Genomic DNA, 21,370 nt, shown 5'->3' on the forward strand with positions numbered 1-21,370 from the left:
GCAGATGAGATTCTAATTTCGCAGATGGAAGGGTGGTTTCGTAGATGGGGCATTTCCATCTGTGAAATTGTGGGCTATTTTTGTAATTTCGATTTTTTTTTTACTATTTTGGTAATGTAATTAGTATAAATAGCTATTTTTGTTATTTTCTCTTATATGAATATGAATGTATATCAATCAACCTACAAGCATTAATCACTGCAATAATTCTCCAAATTTGTTTCATTTTATGTACAAAGTCCAAATTTAGGACAATAATGCCATGGTAGGGACTTCATCATCATGAAAGGTGGTGAACTTACTTCCTCCTCGGTTCCGGCAACCACGTCACCACCACATGCATCCATCGTCATCTTCTTATATGCCACATATTTAACAATAATTGTAGACCAAATATGACATATAAAGAAAAAAAATCTAGTAAGTCGTTTTCGAATTCATCTTGGTCTACTATTCTACTCAATTATGTCCCTTGTATCTGTACATATATGAATTATCGCTCTTTGTCATGTGCAATAATTTATCTACATTCGTCCTATTGTGGTGGCGGTTGATATCCGAAATCCACACATACAAACTCCACATACATCACTACTAACACCTCATCCACCTACTTAACTGCCATCATCGCCTTCATAACATGCACATCGATCTGTGAGTTTGTGTCTATGGAGTATTCACACTGCTCTAGCTAGCACATAACGTTCACATCCAGGTTCTCTCTCTCTCTCTCTCTCTCTCACACACACACACACACATGTAGGATAATATGAACAAAAGGGAATGGAGATATAACATGAGGAAAATGTTTTTAAGGCATTTCTTTTTGCTATATGTATGCTGCATGCGTTGGAATTTTGTATTCGGTAAAAGTAATGATCACAAAGTTCGAAGAACGGAAGAATCGTTTTTGTTTCTTCTGAAAGCAACTGCAAAAAAACATACTTATAACACGTACATTGATACACACTCTGCAACGAAACGGAGCTAGGGCCCCTTCGTTTTTCACTTAGGTTTGTTTGATGTTATTCATTTGGTTTTATAAACGCTGTAAACGAATATTTTAAATGATTTTTAAATCTTATATTTCTAATATTCTAACTCTGTTTATAGAATTTGAAGTTTTGAATCCTGTTTTATCCTTATTTTTTTATGAATTTATTATGTGTTTGTTTTATTTACCTATCATTATATATAAGGTCAATTTGGTTAAGCGTCTATATATGTTAACTGAGCAATTGAAATCAGTTTGATTTGGTTTGACAGCCGATTAGATGAACAGATTAATGGTTCCAGCCAAAACAGAGTTAAGTTGAAATAACAATCAATAAGACCATATCTTTATAGTAATTATATTTTTTAAAAGGTTATAAACTATTTCGAGAATAACGTTTGGTATTTGTTATATTTGAAGTAGCGTTTATGGTCTTTGACTTGATTTTAATATATTTTAGTGTTATATGTTTTAAAACCTATGATATATATTTTATAAAATAACTTTAGTATATCATTATCAATATTCATCAAACAAATATTTCACAGTGGATCATTTACACTCGTCTATATGACCATAACTAAAAGACCAACAATATCAAAATAAAAAATCAACTAATTGAGAATCAACACAACGCAAATTTAAGCCAATCCATCCACTTTTATTTTTATTTTATATATTAAGAAAATGCTTGCCAAAATCCATATTGGTCGTGCAAGACGCCAACTTTATTTATATTACAGAAAACAAATACAATAAATGATATCCAAAATAAAGTCATAATCCCCACCATCCGTATTATTGCCTCTTGTGGGTCCTTAACCAGACATAGATTCCGAGTTGCCTCAACGACTCAATCGATGTGGCCGGTGGCCCTTTGATGGGTCCTCAACAAGGCGAGTATAACTCGACCAATGTAGACCAGATTTTTCTCTAACTTTTTCTTTTACGTCAGAGAATATCTTCATATTTTTTTTCTACTATCTTGCTGTTTATTTTAGATGAAATGTCATAAAATTTAATCTAAATTTGATTGGAATATTAAATTTGTACACTTTATAGAAAGAAAAATATGAAAAAAACTAGGAGAATATTTAATTTCTCTTTGAGTTATTCTCGTACTAACATAAAGAATGAAATCGTATGGCTAAGATCCGATATTCTCGTGGATTATCTTACATAGTGAGGACCCATTTAAACTGTTTTAAACAGAATTTTGCATAATAATGGACTCTAATTTTGTAAATTTAGTCGATCAAATATAATATACTAGGATTAGAAAAAAGCATGACATGATAGTTGCAAACATGCAACAACACTAACAAAAATCTCATTATGTATGCAAATCATACTTCCATTCAAGGCTTATCAATGTTTTAAAAACCGGGTTTTAGTTGAACCGGTACGGTGATCGGTTTCCGGTTCAACCGGTTCGACCGCCGGGTGAACCGGTTTCTATATTTTTCATGTTTTTTTTCAATTTTTCTATACATACATACATATAAAAATTAGAAATTTTATGTTTACAAGTTCAAACATTAAAAATACACATAAAAATAACTTGTAGATGAATCTAAATACATTAAAATAACACATAACCATAAATTTTAGTGTTTTACATCAATCCATATACATTAAAAAGAAAATAAAGTATAATACCGAAACGAAATATAGTTTTTGATCAATACAATAACATCAAAAGAATTTATAACTTTTACCATATGTTTTTATTTAGAGAAAATAAATAGATTTGAAAAAAATCACCAAAGTTTATTATGTAAATAGTTCTTTTTCATGTGTTTTTATTCGGTTTAACCGGTTCAACCAGTTTATTTTGACCGGTTCAACCAGTTTTTTCTAAAAACCGGCCGGTTCAATTCGGTATAGAAATCAATATAAAACTGGTGATAGTTGAATCGTTCCCTCTCCCGGTTCCTGGTCCAACCAGTTCGACCGACCGGTTTAAACCGGTTTTTAAAACATTGAGGCTTATGAATGGACAGAATGATGCAACATAAGGGAAGGAGGAGGTTGTGCTGATCCAAACGTATATGAGGTCCGGGGCAGAAGAGAAAAAAAAGGCCCACAAATATAATAAAGATTCAAAAAAAAATATCATTTATTTTTCACTATAAACATATTCAATTAGCAATAACAAGCAAGCAAAATTGTTTATTTTTTAAGTTAGTTTGAGTTTGAATCAACTTGAGGCCCTAAAAATCATTCTGGTAATAATTGGTTTATATATATACACTACATAACCTATAAATTTTGGGCCCCCTGGAGTCGTAGGCCCTAGGCGGTCGCCAGGGTTGCCCACCGTCTGAACCGGCCCTGATAACCGTATAAAAACAATAATATGCATATAATAACGTCATTCTATATGTAATTAGAACATTTTTAAACCAATCATTTTATAAAAATAAATTAATAATTCTGTATTTTAATTAAATTATAACATATTAAAATTAATTAAGAATTTCCTAAAATCTACAATAATGATTGTAGTTAGCTAAAAAAGGAATTAATTAATTTTTTACAGATATAAAAATATTTTTTTTATCAATTTTTCTCTGAAAATAAAAATAAACGTAATTTATGATTAATTATTTCATATGAATAAATTTTTTTTTGTAATAATGAATTTATATGGTTGTAATTTTAAATGAATGCAACATAATTTATAAATTTTTTTTATAAAATTATTAACATAAATTAATAAAACACATTCCTTAAGTAACTTTTCCATTCATAAAAGAATAACATAAAATATAAAATATGATAATCATAAATGAATACAGTAAGAAAAAAACAATTATAATTCAATAATTAATTATTACACTTCCATATCATGTTATCAAAAACTTAATATCATGAAAATAGCTAGGAATTAAAAACGATTTGCCAATGCTCCCCACATAATTTATCTATTATGCTTAAATCAACATATCAATGAATTAACAATAACCAAATATGTACATTTAAACTATAAACTATATATATATATATATATATATATATATATATATATATATATATATATATATATATATATATATATATATAACCTTACTAGTTTATAACCTGTGGGAACCACGGTTATAAAATTAATTAAACTTTTATAGTAAAAACTCAAAATTATTAATCAATTATTTTAAATAAATTATTAATTAAAAAATGTTTTTATTAGTTATATGAAATTATAATCGTTGATTCAAATAAATATGTAAAATTAATTTTTAATATATATTAGACAGTTTTTATTTGTGAATTAATGAAAACATTAATATAAAGTTTTAAATTTAAAATTTAAAATAGAGAATAAATACATTGACAAATAGCATCACATTAATGATGATGTCTAATAAATTTAAAATAGAGAACTAATAGATTGACATGTGGCAACACATTAATTAAGAGGTCTAATATGATGACACATGGCAAAAGAACTACTCTTTTATTAGTATAGAGATTCTAAGAGGATGTTTGGCTTAGCTTTTGTGGGGCAAAAGTCCTTTTTGTAAAAGGACTTTTTGGAAAAGAACTTTTTATAAAAGTTATTTTTTAAAATGTGTTTGGATTAACTTTTGAAGGGAAAAGTCAAAAGTTAAAGTGTTTGGTTTAACTTTTACATGTAAAATGACAAAAAAGGACATGTTTTCATATCACAAAATTAATATCACAGATTGTTAATTCACAGCATATCATTAGCTTCATATTAATTTCACAGCAGTGATTTCATTAGCTTCATATCACAAAATTAATATCATCACCTTCATATTAATTTCACAGCATATCACAAAATTAAATGATTTCATTAATTTATCAAAATTCTAATCAAAACAAAAAAAAAAAAATAGAATATCATAGCATATCATCAAGTTCAAAGAACTGTTAATTCATATTTCATCATGTTCACAGATTGTTAATTCACAGCATATCATCTTCATATTAATTATATCATCTTCATATTAATTTCACAGCATATCACAAAACTGTTTTTTTTTCACAGCAGATTAATTTAGAAATCGGGAGGAACATCACTATTAGAGATGCTAGAAAATCACAAATAGACAGGAATATCAATTCAATCTGGAAATATTTCATCAATTTCACAGCACATCAATTTTACAGCATATCAATTTCATAAAATCGGGGTTCATATTTCATCAATTTCAGAAAATCGGGAAATATTTCATCAATTTCACAGCATATCATTGCTACTGAAAATCGGAAACAGACAGGAGGTTTGAAATCGACTGAAAAAAAAACTGATCGGAGATGGAGAAGGCCGGCGTTGCAGATCGTCGGTGTCTCCGGTGCTGCTGCAGGTCGCCGGTGTCGTCGGTGCTGCAAGTCGCCGATGTCGTCGGTTGATGTTGCAGATCTGGAGATGCGATGCGAGAGAGAAGAGGGTGAGCAGAGTGAACGAGAATGAGGGAATAGATAAATAATGGTAGATGGGGGTAAAATGGTAATTCAATATTTTTAGTTGGTGAAAAGTTAGGAAAAGTCACGGAAGCTTGACTTTTTAAAAAGACTTAAATTACACTAAAGGAAAAGTCATTTTCAAAAGTCTTTTTTCCTTTCCCAAACATCTTTTTGACTTTTTGCAAAAGAAAAAGTCAAGAGTCATTTTAAAAAGTTACCCAAACACCCTCTAATAAATTCTCTTAATAACAAGTGTCACAATATTAGAAATCCTTATTAATATTATGTGTCACCCACATGTCAACCTATTAATTCTTCATTTTAAAATTTAAAATTTAAATTTCTCACTATAATTACATCAAATTAATAATTGATTCTTCATTTCAAATTTCAAATTTAAATTTCACACTCTAATTATATTAAATTAATATTTATAAGGTGATATAATTTCATGTATTTGTTTAAATCAATGATTATAATTTTATATAGCTAAAAAAATATGTCTTAATTAATAATAGAATTAAAATAATTTATTTGAAATAATTGATTAATAATTTTAAGTTTTTACTATAAAAGTTTAATTAATTTTATAACCGTGGTTCTCACGGGTTATAAACTAGTATATATATATATATATATATATATATATATATATATATATATATATATATATATATATATATATATATATATATATATATATATATATAGGGGAAGGGTTATATGGAAAATGAATGATTAGGGCAACACATATTTGGACCAATGAAAACATGACAACACATTAGTTTAGGGCAACTACTTAAATAACTTCCACAATACATTACTTGTGAATAAAGAAATGGACACGTGTCATTTGATTATTGGTTCCAACATATATTACCTAGTTATTTGTTTTCAATGAAACTTATTTCTCTCGCTCTCTCTCTCTCTCTCTATATATATATATATATATATATATATATATATGTATATATATATATATATATATATATATATATATATATAGAGAGAGAGAGAGAGAGAGAGAGAGAGAGAGAAATAAGTTTTATTGAAAACAAATAACTAGGTAATATATGTTGGAACCAATATATATATATATATATATATATATATATATATATATATATATATATATATATATATATATATATATATATATGAAAAAGAAAAGAAAATGAGAGAGAAAAAATTATTTTTAGAAAACAATACAATGATTAGCTAATAAATGATTAACTATAATGTATTTGTTGCCTATCTAAAGTGGTGTGTATTTCTTGAAAAACTAGACTGTGTCTGAAAAAATACCCTTAGGCTAGAGGGTGTGGTAACACTCTTAGCAATTCATTTTTTTTTCTTTTTCAAATTTAATTAATTATATTTTTTTAATACACAAACATTTAATATTACAAAAATTCTATTTTCCTAAATACAAACACTTAATATTTAAATAAAAAATATTACACTAATTTAAAACATAATACTAAATAAGAAGGATTCTAATTCTGAACAAAAAATACCAAATTGTTTAAACTTTGGGATAAAAAAATAGTGAACTACCAAAACTTTGGGGACCATATATGTAAATTCTTTATCTTCTTCCCCAATACCGGGTTTAAACGCAGCAAGTTTTAGCAACAAAAATTGAAGCTTCGACACCTCTCATTTGCCTAGAATGGAGGGATTTTTTTTTTTTTTTTTTTTTTTTTTTTTTTTTTTTTATTTTTATGAATTTGCCAAAATTTGAAATTGGATCACCAATCATTGCAAGCCAAATTCTCTCTCTCCTCTCGCTATAGTGCTAGCGACTCACCGGTAGTGAGCTCCATATATAGCGTGCGTTAGGGGCCGGTGTGTAACGTGCTTAGCGAGCTTTTGGCGAGCATTCTTAGTGGCCGACTCCTTTTAGCTTAATTTAATAATATTAAATAGAAGCTGATTCGTATACAACAAATTTTTTCCATACATAACAATTTATGCTTTATAGTACTGTATTGTACAACTCCATAAAACATCAATTCTTATGTATGGATAAAAATTGTTGTGTACCATATTAAATAGTCATATATTAGATATTATGATTACAAAAAAGTAAGACACAATAGTTGCAAACAATAATACCTAAAACTCATAATAAATGGCGTAATGAGGATGTAGAGGTGTTCCATTTAAAGGTAGAAACATTGATTAATATTTTGGAGATCGATTAATATTTTGGAGATCGATGTAATGAATTTATGATTTTTGTATTCGGTATCATATCCAATAATGTTATACCATATGTTTACTGCAACATCCTGGTTGTTTAAAGATTTTTATGGACACGAGTATGATTAAGGGGTATGTGTTAATCGCTCTAAAAAAATAAATAATATTCATAAGAAAAATTTAAATGCTACACAGAATCAAATGTGTGTTTCTTTAACCAAGAATAAGAAGTATATATAAACTAGCTTCAAAAATTGCATCCTTGTTTAATCTCTTGTCAAGAAAATTATAAGACCACGGACAATGATATCGATTATCGTTTAAATAATCATGCTATAGAACCTAGAAGCAGAATTCACATGTTCCACTTCAGTTTGGAGAGTTCATGTCAACCTTCGTTGAGGAATGGAGGGAGAGAAATGGTGTTTTGGTCCTTGATTAAGTGCTTCTTGTATCATTTTGTCCATTTCAAGTCACTCTCTTATTATTTTGTTTGAAATCTTCATGAATTTAACCTCACTTTGGCTTCATGGTCCAACGTTTTCCAGGATCTTTCTTTGATTTGCAACACCCTTGTATAATAAAAAAAGAAGAAAAAGGTAGACACAAAGAAAGGAGAAATTAAAAAAAGTTGCATCAGAAACCTTTTTAGAACCATCATTTTTAGAGGGAGAGAAATGGGGTTTTGGTCGTTGTTTGAGGTGGCATCAATGCCGATTTTGGAGGTATTGCTAGTGAGTGTAATTGGAGCAATCATGGCTACCGATTACTTCAATGTTCTCTCTGGTGATGCCCGCAAGTCACTAAATAAGGTGAGTGCCCGAAAACTTTGACATTTTAAAACTACTACTTCCTACTGATCAAATAAACAATCTGAGTCTGTATTACTTTACTTGTTATTTGTTGTTTTAAAGTTTCAACCAATCATTTTAATAGAATGTAACGTTTTTGCAGATTGTTTTCGTGGCATTTACTCCCTCACTTATCTTTGCTAGTCTTGCAAAAACCGTCAACCTTGAAGACATTATCTCCTGGTAAGAACTTATTTGGTTGTGCATGTGTGTGTGCGCATACACACACATAAAGATGATTTGATGCCATTAATATTCATTTTACACGACAAATATACTAATTAATACCTGTTATCGTGATAACATAATATCTCAAATTAATTATGTAGGTGGTTTATGCCAGTAAATATTGGAATGACATTTATTGTTGGAGGGACATTGGGGTGGATAGCAGCGAAACTAATTAAACCAAAACCACACTTGGAGGGCCTACTGATTGCTATGTGCTCTACGGGTACTTATATTTGTCATTTGTTTATCTATATATCTGAAGGAAGATTTTAAGAACACATTTTTTCTTGAGATCTTCTAATATGTATCCTAAAAAATACATATAAGAACTATGATATTTTCTAATGTGTTTTAAGGACACAAAAAAACATTAATTGAACTATTAATTATAATAAACATTATCATAATTAAGTGTGATAAACATTAATTATGTATAATATTACCATACTTAAATGTAAATCAATTAACTATAAATAATATTATTTGTAATTAATATTTAATCTAGTATAATTATTGTAGTATTACTCATAATTAAGACTTCAACTAATGCTTCTTATATCTTTAGTTAGGCACATATTTTGTACCAAAGGAGAGTGGATGTCCTCCTCTTTCTTTGATTTGTGATTTGGGTAAATGACACAAAAAATACTCTTTTAATACAGAAATTCGATTTTGATACCGTGTTTTTTTTTGTGTCAATTTTGACATTGTGTTTTCCAGTTTGTAACAATTCTGACCACTTGACCGGTTAACCAGGTTGTATGCTGACGTGACATCATGACGTGTCAGTTTTGATGACGTGACATGCTGACATGATATGCTGACGTATCAAAATTGAATTTTTTTTCTCACAAAAAACACTAAGTTTTCATTTTTGACACTAAGTTTAATTTTTTCTTTCAACTTTGACACTATGTTTTTTTGTTCCAAATCGAACATCATTTTTTCCAATTTTGTTCAATATTGACAATTTTTTATTTGAAACCGTATAAATATTTTTTAATACATTTAAACCGTATAAATATTTTTTTTTTCATTTAAAAAACCATAGTTTTGTATAAATATATTTTTTTTACACTCAAACCATATTTTTATGTATAAATATGTATTAGTTATATAAAAATTGTATTTTCTATTAAATATGTAACTTTAAAAAGTGGTTTTTAAACGAAAAAAATATGTTTATACAGTTTAAAATGTAATAAAAAAATATATTTATACGGTTTCAAATGGAAAATAGACAAAATTGAACAAAATTTGATAAATGATGTTCGATTGGAACAAAAAAACATAGTGTCAAAATTGAAATAAAAAATTAAATTTATTGTCAAAATCGAAAAAAAGTGAAAACTTAGTGTTTTTTGTGGAAAAAAAATCAATTTTGACACGTCAGCATATCATCTCAGCATGCCACATCATCAAAACTAACACGTCATCATGCACGTCAGCATGTAACCTGGTTAACCGTCAAGTGGTTAGAATTGTAACAAATTGGAAAACGCAGTGTCAAAATTGACAAAAAAAAAACACGGTCTCAAATTCGAATTTCTGTGTAATAAAAGTGTTTTTTGTACCATTTACCCTTGTGATTTCAAAACTCTACTCTGTACTATTTCTTTCTTTCGGGCTCTAGTCTAGTTACTTGTTAGACGGATCTTCCGCTTTTTATTATATATTTGTTGCTTCTAAAAAAACAAAGAAAAATCTTTTTGCTTTTATCAATTTTGTTAAAAGTTATTACCTATTTTTTAATTTTGTATAAAAAACAATTTTTGAGAAAAGTCATTACCTTTGTCTGCAATATGTTCTCTTTATTATCATCCATAATTCCATATATCCTTTATGAAATTACCTACCATTTTTGTTGATGACTTATCCATGACGAGAGAGACTTACTTACATTTACGTTGCCCATGAGTGTCTATACATGTCCATCGTAAGAAACTTGTGTTTCGTACCTTGTGTTAAGAGGACTCGCGTAATAAGCAATCAACTTGTGTAACTCATCGGCGAACATCACTTCAAAGGATTATTAGTAACAACAATAACAAAATATTAATTAAACATCAATGTCAACAATTATCTACATAACAACATTCGATCCGGGACATTCGAAAGACAAAATATTTTAATTAGTCTAAAGTTGGAAGCCACCAAGCTAACCAACCCACTAAAGTTCATATCATAGGTTAAATTCACACCATAACATGTATAATCTATGCCACATAATGTATAATGTCGTTGATTCGTTCTCATTGTCCTCCACTACAAATAATGTCTCAAAAAAACTGATTATATGAACTCATATCGAATAACAAAATGGTATATTGAGATAAGATAAATAGTAAGACCCTAAACCTACATATATATATATATATATATATATATATATATATATATATATATATATATAAAATTCATGTCTGACATATGAATATGAAATTAAGGACTTCCCGAAATGTACCTTATGCCGATCCAAAATTCCATATTTAAATCACTTTATGTCCCGTCTCACTGATTTCTAGATAGTTGACAATGTGGTGTTTCAGAATAAATAATCATTTTTTCAATTCTATATAAAGTTAGTCATTTCGGAATATTCCTTCATTTCTAACGTTCATCTTTGTGAATATCCCTTCTTTTAATATTTCCATATAACATATCAATGATATGAAAATTCTCTTTAATGTTTCCAAATTTACTACCAAGTGAACTTTTACTAAACATTTTTGCAATGAGACTTTGGGCGATAGACACACACGTCATAAATCACATGGAAACGAACATGGAACATCTAAGGATATACAAGGAGACAATGTCATTTAGTGATGGATTGTTTATCACTAAAGGCAAAGATTCTGTAGAGTTATCAAAATTCAAACATGCTTTTAAATCACAATGGAAGTAACCTTGAAATTTTTGTTTCCTCGTTTCTTCAGAAGTATAAGGGTTTTTTATATTGTTTTTTTACACGTTAGGAAACCTGGGAAATATTCTACTGATAATTGTCCCTGCAATCTGCACGGAGGCTGGAAGCCCATTTGGGGAACATAGTATCTGCAAGTCAAAGGGATTTGCGTATTCATCATTCTCCCTTGCGGTGAGTTGGCTTTTAATTTGCTCATATAATTTAACAATTATATTGTTTTCATATTGTGATGATGTTTATTTTTTCACCATTATTGGATCCTAATTCAAAAATTATGATACAGTTGGGCAGTTTCTACATTTGGACATACACTTTCCAATTGATAAAAAACTCAAGTTTAAGGTATTTGAAAGATGTCGAAGACCAATCACAACAGGAACCCAACAAAGACATGAATGAAAGTGAAAAAACATGTCTACTAAGTGTAGAAAGCCAAGAATATATCGATTTAGTTGTTCCATTATCATACCCGACTAGTGATAAAAAACAAATCCAACTTGTAAGCCTGTACAATTCATGTAACTTATACATTGATAGTTATATTATATTATACAGTTAATCTCATTTTCCATAGATATGTCCAGGCTATACACGAAGGATCTCTAAGCAATGATAATAAAAAAGAAGAATCCTCATGTAAACTAGTAGAAATACTCCACAAATTCTTGGAGGAACTGTTGTCTCCTCCAAACATTGGTTCTGTAAGTGTTATGAATTAAGCATCCACTTACTATGCACTAATATTCTTGACACATATAATAATCTAATAATTATATATATGTCCTCAGATTTTAGGAATGATTTTTGGGGCGACCCCATGGCTGAAAAAGCTTGTGATGGGGGTTGATTCTCCTTTACGAGTTATCCAAGATTCTGTCACACTACTTGGGTATGTTTATCCGATTATAGTTTTTTTAAGAAGCAATGTTTTGGATTTGAATCTATCTTAACAACATTTTCGTACTTTGTTATATAGGGATGGAACCTTACCTTGTATCACTCTTATACTAGGAGGCAACCTAATACAAGGTAAAACCTAAACAACCATAGAAACTCTTGGTCACTTATAATTATTTTATATTCTTGACAAAACTGATTACAGGTTTAAAGAGAGCAAGCATCAGACCTAATATCATCATCACAATCATCTGTATACGATATGTTATTTCTCCCATTGTTGGAATCCTTGTGATCAAAGCAGCTGATAGTCTAGAACTACTTCCTGCAGACCCTCTCTTTAGTTTCCTACTATTGATTCAGTACACCCTGCCACCTGCCATGAACATCAGTAAGTAATTCTTGTCTTATTTTAAATTAAAATGAATGAATGAACTGGGATAGAGAATTAAGATTATAAATGATTTGGATGCAGGTACAATGACACAATTGTTCAATGTGGGGCAAGAGGAATGTTCAGTGCTTATGATGTGGACTTACTTAGTAGCCACATTCGCACTTACCGGATGGGCGACTGTGTTCATGTGGATCTTGACATCATGATGTTTTGTTTGTGTTTGCATATATTATGTGCTATTGTTGTGTATATCTTTATATAAGTTTGTATGTATAGTGTTTCCAAAAACACATTTGTATATCCTTGTATAAGTTTGTATTTGTAAATGTGAAGTTTTGCTAATAGTGAAGTTAAGAGTTTTATTGAGGTTACTTGAGTTAGCAGTCAAGTGGGGATACTATGTGCTTGTTCTTAAAAAAAATATCAAGCATTAGGTCACATTTCCTTTTACAATCTTATTAACATACACATAAAAGTAACCCACAAGACTGAATAAATACACACATCAACATATGTTGATAACCCAAGTAGCAAACACATATACCGAGGAAGATGTAGAAGAATCAAGCGATCCAATAAGATTGTAAGGTGGCGTATAGGCTGGAGTTTGCTACTTGGAGTCGTTCAGCCCTGGAGTTTTAGGTAGGAGATATGGTTCTCCTAAAAGTGTCACCTTGGAAAGGTGTCATCCGGTTCAGGAAGCGGGGCAAGTTGGGCCCCAGGTACATTGGTCCTTTCAGGGTTATAGCCCAGGTGGGTAAGGTGGCGTAGAGGCTGGATCTGTCAGCCGAGCTTAGTCAGATCCACAACACCTTTCATGTCTCCCAGCTGCGGAGGTGCTTGGTAGATAACTCTGCGGTGGTGCCTCTAGAGGATATTCAGGTGGATGACAGCCTGAACTACATTGAGCGACTGATAGCCATCCTCGACAAGAAGAAAAAGGATCTAAGGATAAAGATGGTCGAGTTAGTGAATATGTAATGGCAGCACCGCAAGGGCTCAGAATGGACTTAGAAGTCGAAGGACGAAATGAGGGAGCACTACCCAAAGCTATTCCCATACGCAGCAGACTTCGAGGACGAAGTCTAAAATAAGTAGGGAGATTTGTAACGCCCGGATCCTGGTATGCATTTTAAAACAAATTATTCATTTTTGTAAAGGGACTCGACAAGTTGGAGGCCCCAAACTCGTCGAGTAGCAATGGAATTTGGACGCGGAATTTGAAGTCTAGTCGACGAATCGAGAGCCTCAACTCGACGAGTAGGGCTGCCAGAGTGAAACCCTAATATTTAGGGTTTGCACCCTATTTAAACACCTTAACCTCCAAAGGGTGGCCTCATTTGTAGCCTCCATCACTTCAAACCCTAGCCATGAAACCCTAATCCACCTTTGAGTGTTCTTTTTGTGTGTTCTTGGTGATTTTTAAGCTTGAGAAGGAAGGAGAAGCTTGAGGATTCAAGAGGAAGCCACTAAATCCGGAAGTTGAGCTGCATTTCTGACTCGTTTAAGGTATAAAGTTGATGCATTGCCTTTCCATTGCTTAGATCTTCATTTAGGGTTGTATTTTGTTACTTTTGGGCCATATCGAAGTCGTTTTTGGGATTTGAGTGTATCATGAAGTTGTGACTTCAGATCTAGGCACTCATGAGCTTATGAGGCTTAAAGTTGCTAGCTTTATGAAGCCTTGGCCCTTCCCCATTCCCTAGATCCTTTCTATAGCTTAGTTTTGGTGTTTCTAGCTTCATGACACCATGCATGTATGTAAAGTTGGCAACTTTATGTGGTAACTTAGTCCTAGGGGATTAGATCTATGGTTTGGAAGCATTTGACTCGACAGGAAATGACTGAATGGGTTTAGGCTATGGGGAACTCGATGAGTTGTTCATGCAACTCGGCGAGTTGGGCCGTGGTCCCCCAACCTTTTCTGTTACCGAGCAAACTCGTCGAGTCTCGGAGATGACTCAGCGATTTGGACATAGTTTTTGGGTTTTGAGGATTGAAGAACTCGACGAGTTCAAGGAGGAACTCGGTGAGTTCTGAGCGAAATGTCTCGACTTTGTATGAAGAGGAACTCGACGAGTTCATGAAAGAACTCAACGAGTTGGATCGACATTTCCAGGGTTTTATGGATCATGGAACTCAACGAGTTGATGAGCCAACTCGGCGAGTTGAGTCAACCAGGATGTTGACTTTGACCCAGATGTTGACTTTGACTTTGACCACTGACCAGAGTTGACCCTTACAGGGGTTATGAGTATGAAAGGGTAATCAAAGGAGATTTTATGTGTAGGAGTTTGAGAGGAGTTGATCCCAGAGCCAAAGACAGTTCAACTACTACACGACATTTGAGGTGAGTTACCTTCCAGTAGAAGTGGGTCGAAGATACCAATGCCGACCCACTAGTAAGAGTATAGTAGAGATGATTGTCTTTGTGATAATTATCTGGTATGCCACTATATGTTATGCTTTATGTGCTAGTATGCTATGATATTATGTGATAGTGGTAGGAGGGGTAGGATAGGCCCCAGTACCAGCCGAATGGTCCGAAGGGGTATGCCAGCACCATGATAAGCTAGGCAGTATATGACTTATGTGTTTATGTATTAGGATGTTATGTGGTAGAAGTAGGGAGTGAAATAGTCCCCGGTACCGGTCGAAATGACCAAATGGGTAGGCCAACACCTTGATATGCTAGGCGTGGTACCGATCGAAAGGACCGTACCGGTCTCAAGAAACCGAAGGGGTAGGCCGGCACCCTGATACGCTAGGCAGTTACCAGTCGAAATAGACCGAAGAGGTAGTCCAGTACCTGACCATGTTAGATAGTATGATTATTGTATGGTATGTGGTATGATGGGGGAACTCGCTAAACTTTGTGCTTACTGTTTTCAATTTTTGTTTCAGGTCCTTCTTCTTCGAAGGGAAAGGAGCCGGCATGATAGTAGCCCATCACACCACGATTTTCCGCACTATGATGTTCTTGGGATTTGTACCCTAACACTATTATATTATGACATGTTTTGAGACATATGACTTATGGGCTTTTTATGATATGAGATAACTTCCCGATGTTTTCAATAATCTGTTTTATGAATGATTAAATTAAAAATAAAATTTTTGGTATTGAAATTTGGGATGTTACATATTTGTTTTAAATTTTAAAAGTTCAGAGTTAAGATTCAAATACAAGTTCTAAGTTTACGATAGCGAGGATGTAACAATTAAAATATCATAATATAGTTTAATAACCACACATGGTGTGGCTTTATGAAAGTTCTTGCTACTCCAAGTCTCGTCTCTGAAGTCTTCAATCTAAACACAAGTTAAATTAATTAGGCAATGGAATTGCGAAGACAGAAAACTCGAGGGTGACTCATTTTGAATAAAAAGATAACAATCTACTTACTCAAATCAAACCTCAAAAAATCATAAATGAATTTAGGGTTGTAACAACCCAAAACTAATAAAAATGGTAATATATAACACATATATCCAAATATTATCAACGCTGAACATTGGTTAGCTTACATCAACAAGTCGCCTCGAAACTCCAAATAAGATAAGAATTTCATATACAACAATATGTAATGCATGCATCTATTTCTAACCCTTGTCCATCTCATAATGTACAACTCACCAAAAAAGATGGTTAATCATCGAGTTAATGAGATAATTTCATCCAATCAAGTTAATGAGATAATTTCCTCCATTTTGCTAGATTATAGACTAGACACTAGTAAACCATCACACTAAGCCACATCGACTTAACGACACCTAATTTGTCAAACCCTTATGGCTTATCTTGAATAGTGACACCAGATAGTCCCCCATCCTAATGTTTGCACTAATGGATGCTTGAAAAAAAATTCAAAATGCAAATTTTACTTCTCTTTCTTCAAATATAATGGTTAGAAGATCGTTAGAAGAAATTTCCAACAATATAAACAATAACGCATTTTCAAATTACTATTAGTTTATATTTTAACTAAAAGTCAATGCTTACAATCTCATTCATTAAATTTGAAAAATAAACTAACTATTTTACATCTTCAAACATGAACACAGCTATAGAGAGGCAAAAATGTACAATACTCGTCTACCACAAATATTGAAAAAACACGATGGCCATTTATGATTGTAATGTTGAGTTATATCATATTTTTATTATAACGTATTAAGAACTAGGTTAAAAACATGTGTACTACAACTTAGAAAATCAAACTACCTTGCTAAAGTATGAAAAAAAAATATAAAAATACAATATATACTAAAATATGACGAAATATAGAAAATATAAAAGTACATTGGTGAAAAGGTATGAAATATGACTTTCATAATCTTCATTTGTTTGTATTACAAATTTGTACTTTTAAAGTAGAATGATATGTACAGTATTTATTTAAAATTATTGTACATAAGAATAATAATAAAAATGAAAGTACCATATGTTAAGAAATATTTAGAAACTACATTATTGTAAATTTGAAATATTTATTAATAACGTATTGTACTTTATTAAATTTGCATATAAAAACCACACAAATATAGAGAAATAGTAAGAGATTAAAAGTACAATGCTAAAATAGTTAATGTTTGAAAGTAGAATATTGAAATAAGATTTTTTTTTTCTTTGTAAGTAGAATGGTGTATTACAAACATTAAATAAAAAAAGTATTCAGAAGACTAAGGAATGATAATCAAATATTTTCATATAAATATATGATTGACATTACAAATATATAACTGCATTAACAAGTTAAAACAATAATATTCAAAATAGAAACAAAATAATTAAAATTTCATAAATATGAAAATATTTATTTGTATACAAAATTTGATATTTAATTGGTAAATTTGTCTTCTTTATTTAAAATTAATAGTTTAAGTCATTCTCTACTTTAGATAGTGCAACATATAACTCCCATTTGTATAATAGAGGTTGACTCAAAACAAACAAATCTTCTGTAGATAGTGTCTCTGACTCTTTATTTATTGTCAACGTAAAATATACAACTAGTAGAAATTGTCTTCTTTGAAATGTGAAATACGTTTTTTGTCTGAACATGTCAAACTCTTCGACTCATTCTTGCGATAAAAGTGTGAGTTCCAATATTACTACCATATATGATTTTCGCTTTTATAACACGGTTACCCTATGATATTACTTGTAGTCTAATACTATTACATAAGCCATTTTTCTAATCAATGTTTCGGAATAACATATGATTGAAACACTGAATTTTAGGATTAGCTTGTGGTTTGGAAAACCTGATAGTTTCAGCCCATTTGGCAAACATGATATTGTTTGAAATATATTTTGTAAAAAATATGTTTGAAATATATTTTTTTTAAAAATGTTACCTAGTAAATGTTGAAGTTTTTATCTAGTTAAGAAATTATTGTATTATCATTAGACAAGTTTGATATGACATAACCTTTAACATTTTTTTTCAAATTAAATTCTGAAACTTAAATTTTGAAGACAAACTTCTTATTTAAGATGTGTTCAAATCAATGGAAAACTTTTCATATTATCCTCTTATAAAAATAAATAAAAATCAAGTTACTAAATGTAGATTTTTAAAACAAAACAATTAATATAAGTTTAAACTTAGTATAAGATAATCTTCGTTAAACTTGTCATGCAAATCTTGTATATTTTTTTACACAAATCTTGTCATGCAAATCTAGTGTATTTTTGTGCACAAACTTATTCACATCCTAATCAAATAAGGTTAGTCTTGAACTCTTATTTTAATTTTGAAAATAAATATTATGCAATTACGCTATTAAAAATAAGTAATAGTGTGAATAAAATAAGGACTAAAATGCAAAAATGGTCATGTGGTTAGCTGAAAATTGACACTTTAGTTCAAAAAAGATTTGGACTCACACCACCGATCCAAACTATTTAATTTGTCGTGAGTTTGGTCCAGTTTGTTATGAATTTTTTAAAATGATGGTTTTACCTTTATTAATTTCTTTTCCTATTTATTTTATAATTTTGTTACCTTTTTTATTTAAATTTAAACAAAAAAAATAACATCCTCATCCCTAATAACCCTACTTGACCTAGCCGTTCACCCGCGCTAAGCGACATGTTCTAGTAATTTCTTTCAAAAATTAGTTTTTAAAGACGATTAGTTTCACGCAAATAATTTACTACATATAAACGATTATCAATAAGAATAAGGTTAGCATAAATGAAATCAATTAGAATAAAAAATGAAAAGTTGAGATTCTTTACAAATTTACTTGAACACATGATGGGTTGTGTATTATTAAGAGAGGGAGAGAAGGTAGAAGCAGAGGTGGTAGACGGCAGTCTCACTGTGAGTGGTTTTGGTTGTTTGAGGGTAGAAAGGAGAAAAAGTATATGAGATAAAATTCGATGTTTTATAAGGTGGAAAATATGTCATTTGAAATTCTAAGAGTAGTCATATACGTGTGATAAGAATTAGTCTTCACATTATTTGTTTGAACCTTATCTGTGATGTTGAATTAGTCAACTGTTAGCTTAAAATATTTCCACTTTAAGTTTTATTAATTGTAAACATTTAAAATTCCGTAAGTAGTCATATACTCATTGTCTTAATTTCTAGTAACATGTCTGATAGATAGTAATATTTATGAATTGTTGACTTGTATTTTAATTTTTATTTGCAAAAAAATCATGCCTTTATTTTAGGAAGGAGAAGATCTCCTCAGTTATAATCACGGTTACAATTTGAGAAATTAAATTAAAATGTATGGTCCTTTTCCCTAATTTTAAGAAGGAAACGTCTTTCTTTTTTAATTACAAGGAAACCATTATTTCTAAAAATCATGCCTTTAATTTCCAAAACAGATCAATGACTTTATTTTAATTTTCAATCTTAATTTTGCTTAAAAATGTATTTTGTTTGTTTTATTTTTTGTGAAAGAAACATAGTTCAAGAATTAAATATTATTCCTTTTAATGGTCGATTTCTTTTAAACGAAAACCCCATTCTTAAAAGAATTCAAATTCTTATTCTTGCGAGCATGAAAACATAATACTTTGAGAATATAAAACTCTAAATTACTGAAATTCATATTCTTAGACAAATTAAAAGTCCCATTCTTTGATGATTCTTTAGAATCATTAAATATTATCAATTATAGAAACCCCATTTATAAATTATCTGCAATGAAAATGAAGTTGGGTATTCCTAATATATTGGACTTGCCTGCTTACATAAAATAGAGATTTCCTTTTCTACCCTTATCTATCGTATTAGTTCATTTTTTGTTGCTTTATTTAAAAAAAATTCATTACTAATTACAACCTATGATTCTCTCTCAATCCAAATCCTCATAATTTGTTATACATTGACACAATACTTACAATCCACATTTGGGTTTAGAAGCAATATCAGAATACCAGGTTGAAATTTACCACTTCAAGGACAACTCAAAAGTAGGGGCAAGGGCAGTTCTGTCAAAAACCAACATACTCTTCAGCATCAAGGGTGTGAACAACTTGACCAAAAGCATACTCTCTAACATCAATGTGACATCCCCATTTTTACATCTAGAAAAGACCGATTTTGTTTATGCTTTATAAAAATCAGAGTATCTCTTTTAATAAAAATGTTGCGGAATTTGTTACCAGAAAAACATGATAATTGCGTTATCAAAGCATTTCTAAAGAAATATATTTTTATTCACTTTTAAAACATTTGGGATGTCATCGTCAATACAGAAACATAAGCATAAACAAAACTTACATTCATTTACACTAGTGATCTACATCTCTTTTAAATCTCTCAGTGTAATGTGACTTCATATCAACACCTGTGATATAAATAAACTGAGTGGGTCAGGTTAGGAAACCTGGTGAGTACATAGGGATTTCAATCCCACAATGTTATATCCTATATATAATTTAGAACTCACAAAATATAAAATTTCACTTTATATGTATAAGCAACTCTTATCCCACCCCGTCGATCCTCACAACGAGACTATCCATACTCTCAAACCTAAGATTAACCGTTTTACCTAATCCATACTCCCGGATCGGAAATGAACGACTTTACCTAATCCATACTCTCAGATTAATGACGAATGGTTATGCCTAATCCATACTCTCAGACTAGGGACGAATGACTAATCCATACTCTCGGATTAATGACGAATGATTATGCCTAATCCATACTCTCGGACTAGGGACGGATGACTATGTCTTAATCCATACTCCCGGACTAAGGACAACTGACTATGTCTTAATCCATACCCCTGAGTTAATGACAGTTGACTATGTCCAATCCATACTCTCGGACTAGGGACAATGACTGTGTCTAATCCATGCTCCCGGATAAATGACATATGCTAAAGTTCTATTCACTGAGTATAACTCACTTGTACCCGTAAGAAAATACTACCCAATATTCCTCATAATTAATTTAGGTCTA

General features: G+C 30.6%; 1 protein-coding gene across 2 annotated transcripts; it reads left to right on the forward strand.

Moving 5' to 3' along the window:
- The first annotated feature begins 529 nt into the window (after window positions 1-529).
- LOC145087231 (protein PIN-LIKES 7-like) lies at window positions 530-13,306 on the forward strand. Of its 2 annotated transcripts, XM_079025153.1 has the most exons (12): window positions 530-715; window positions 5,174-5,409; window positions 8,179-8,442; window positions 8,585-8,664; window positions 8,811-8,935; window positions 11,691-11,812; window positions 11,925-12,140; window positions 12,226-12,342; window positions 12,430-12,530; window positions 12,618-12,670; window positions 12,744-12,929; window positions 13,014-13,306. In XM_079025153.1, the coding sequence occupies exons 3-12, from the start codon at window positions 8,308-8,310 to the stop codon at window positions 13,139-13,141; spliced, it is 1,263 nt and encodes a 420-aa protein (XP_078881279.1). In that variant the 5' UTR covers window positions 530-715; window positions 5,174-5,409; window positions 8,179-8,307; the 3' UTR covers window positions 13,142-13,306. The 2 variants fall into 2 exon arrangements, with proteins under 2 accessions (XP_078881279.1, XP_078881278.1); XM_079025152.1 differs by lacking the exon at window positions 5,174-5,409.
- The last annotated feature ends 8,064 nt before the right edge of the window (window positions 13,307-21,370 follow it).

This window comes from Lactuca serriola, chromosome 2 (genome assembly GCF_051521515.1).
Source record: "Lactuca serriola cultivar US96UC23 chromosome 2, Lser_US96UC23_V15, whole genome shotgun sequence".
NCBI classification, from domain to species: Eukaryota; Viridiplantae; Streptophyta; class Magnoliopsida; order Asterales; family Asteraceae; genus Lactuca; species Lactuca serriola.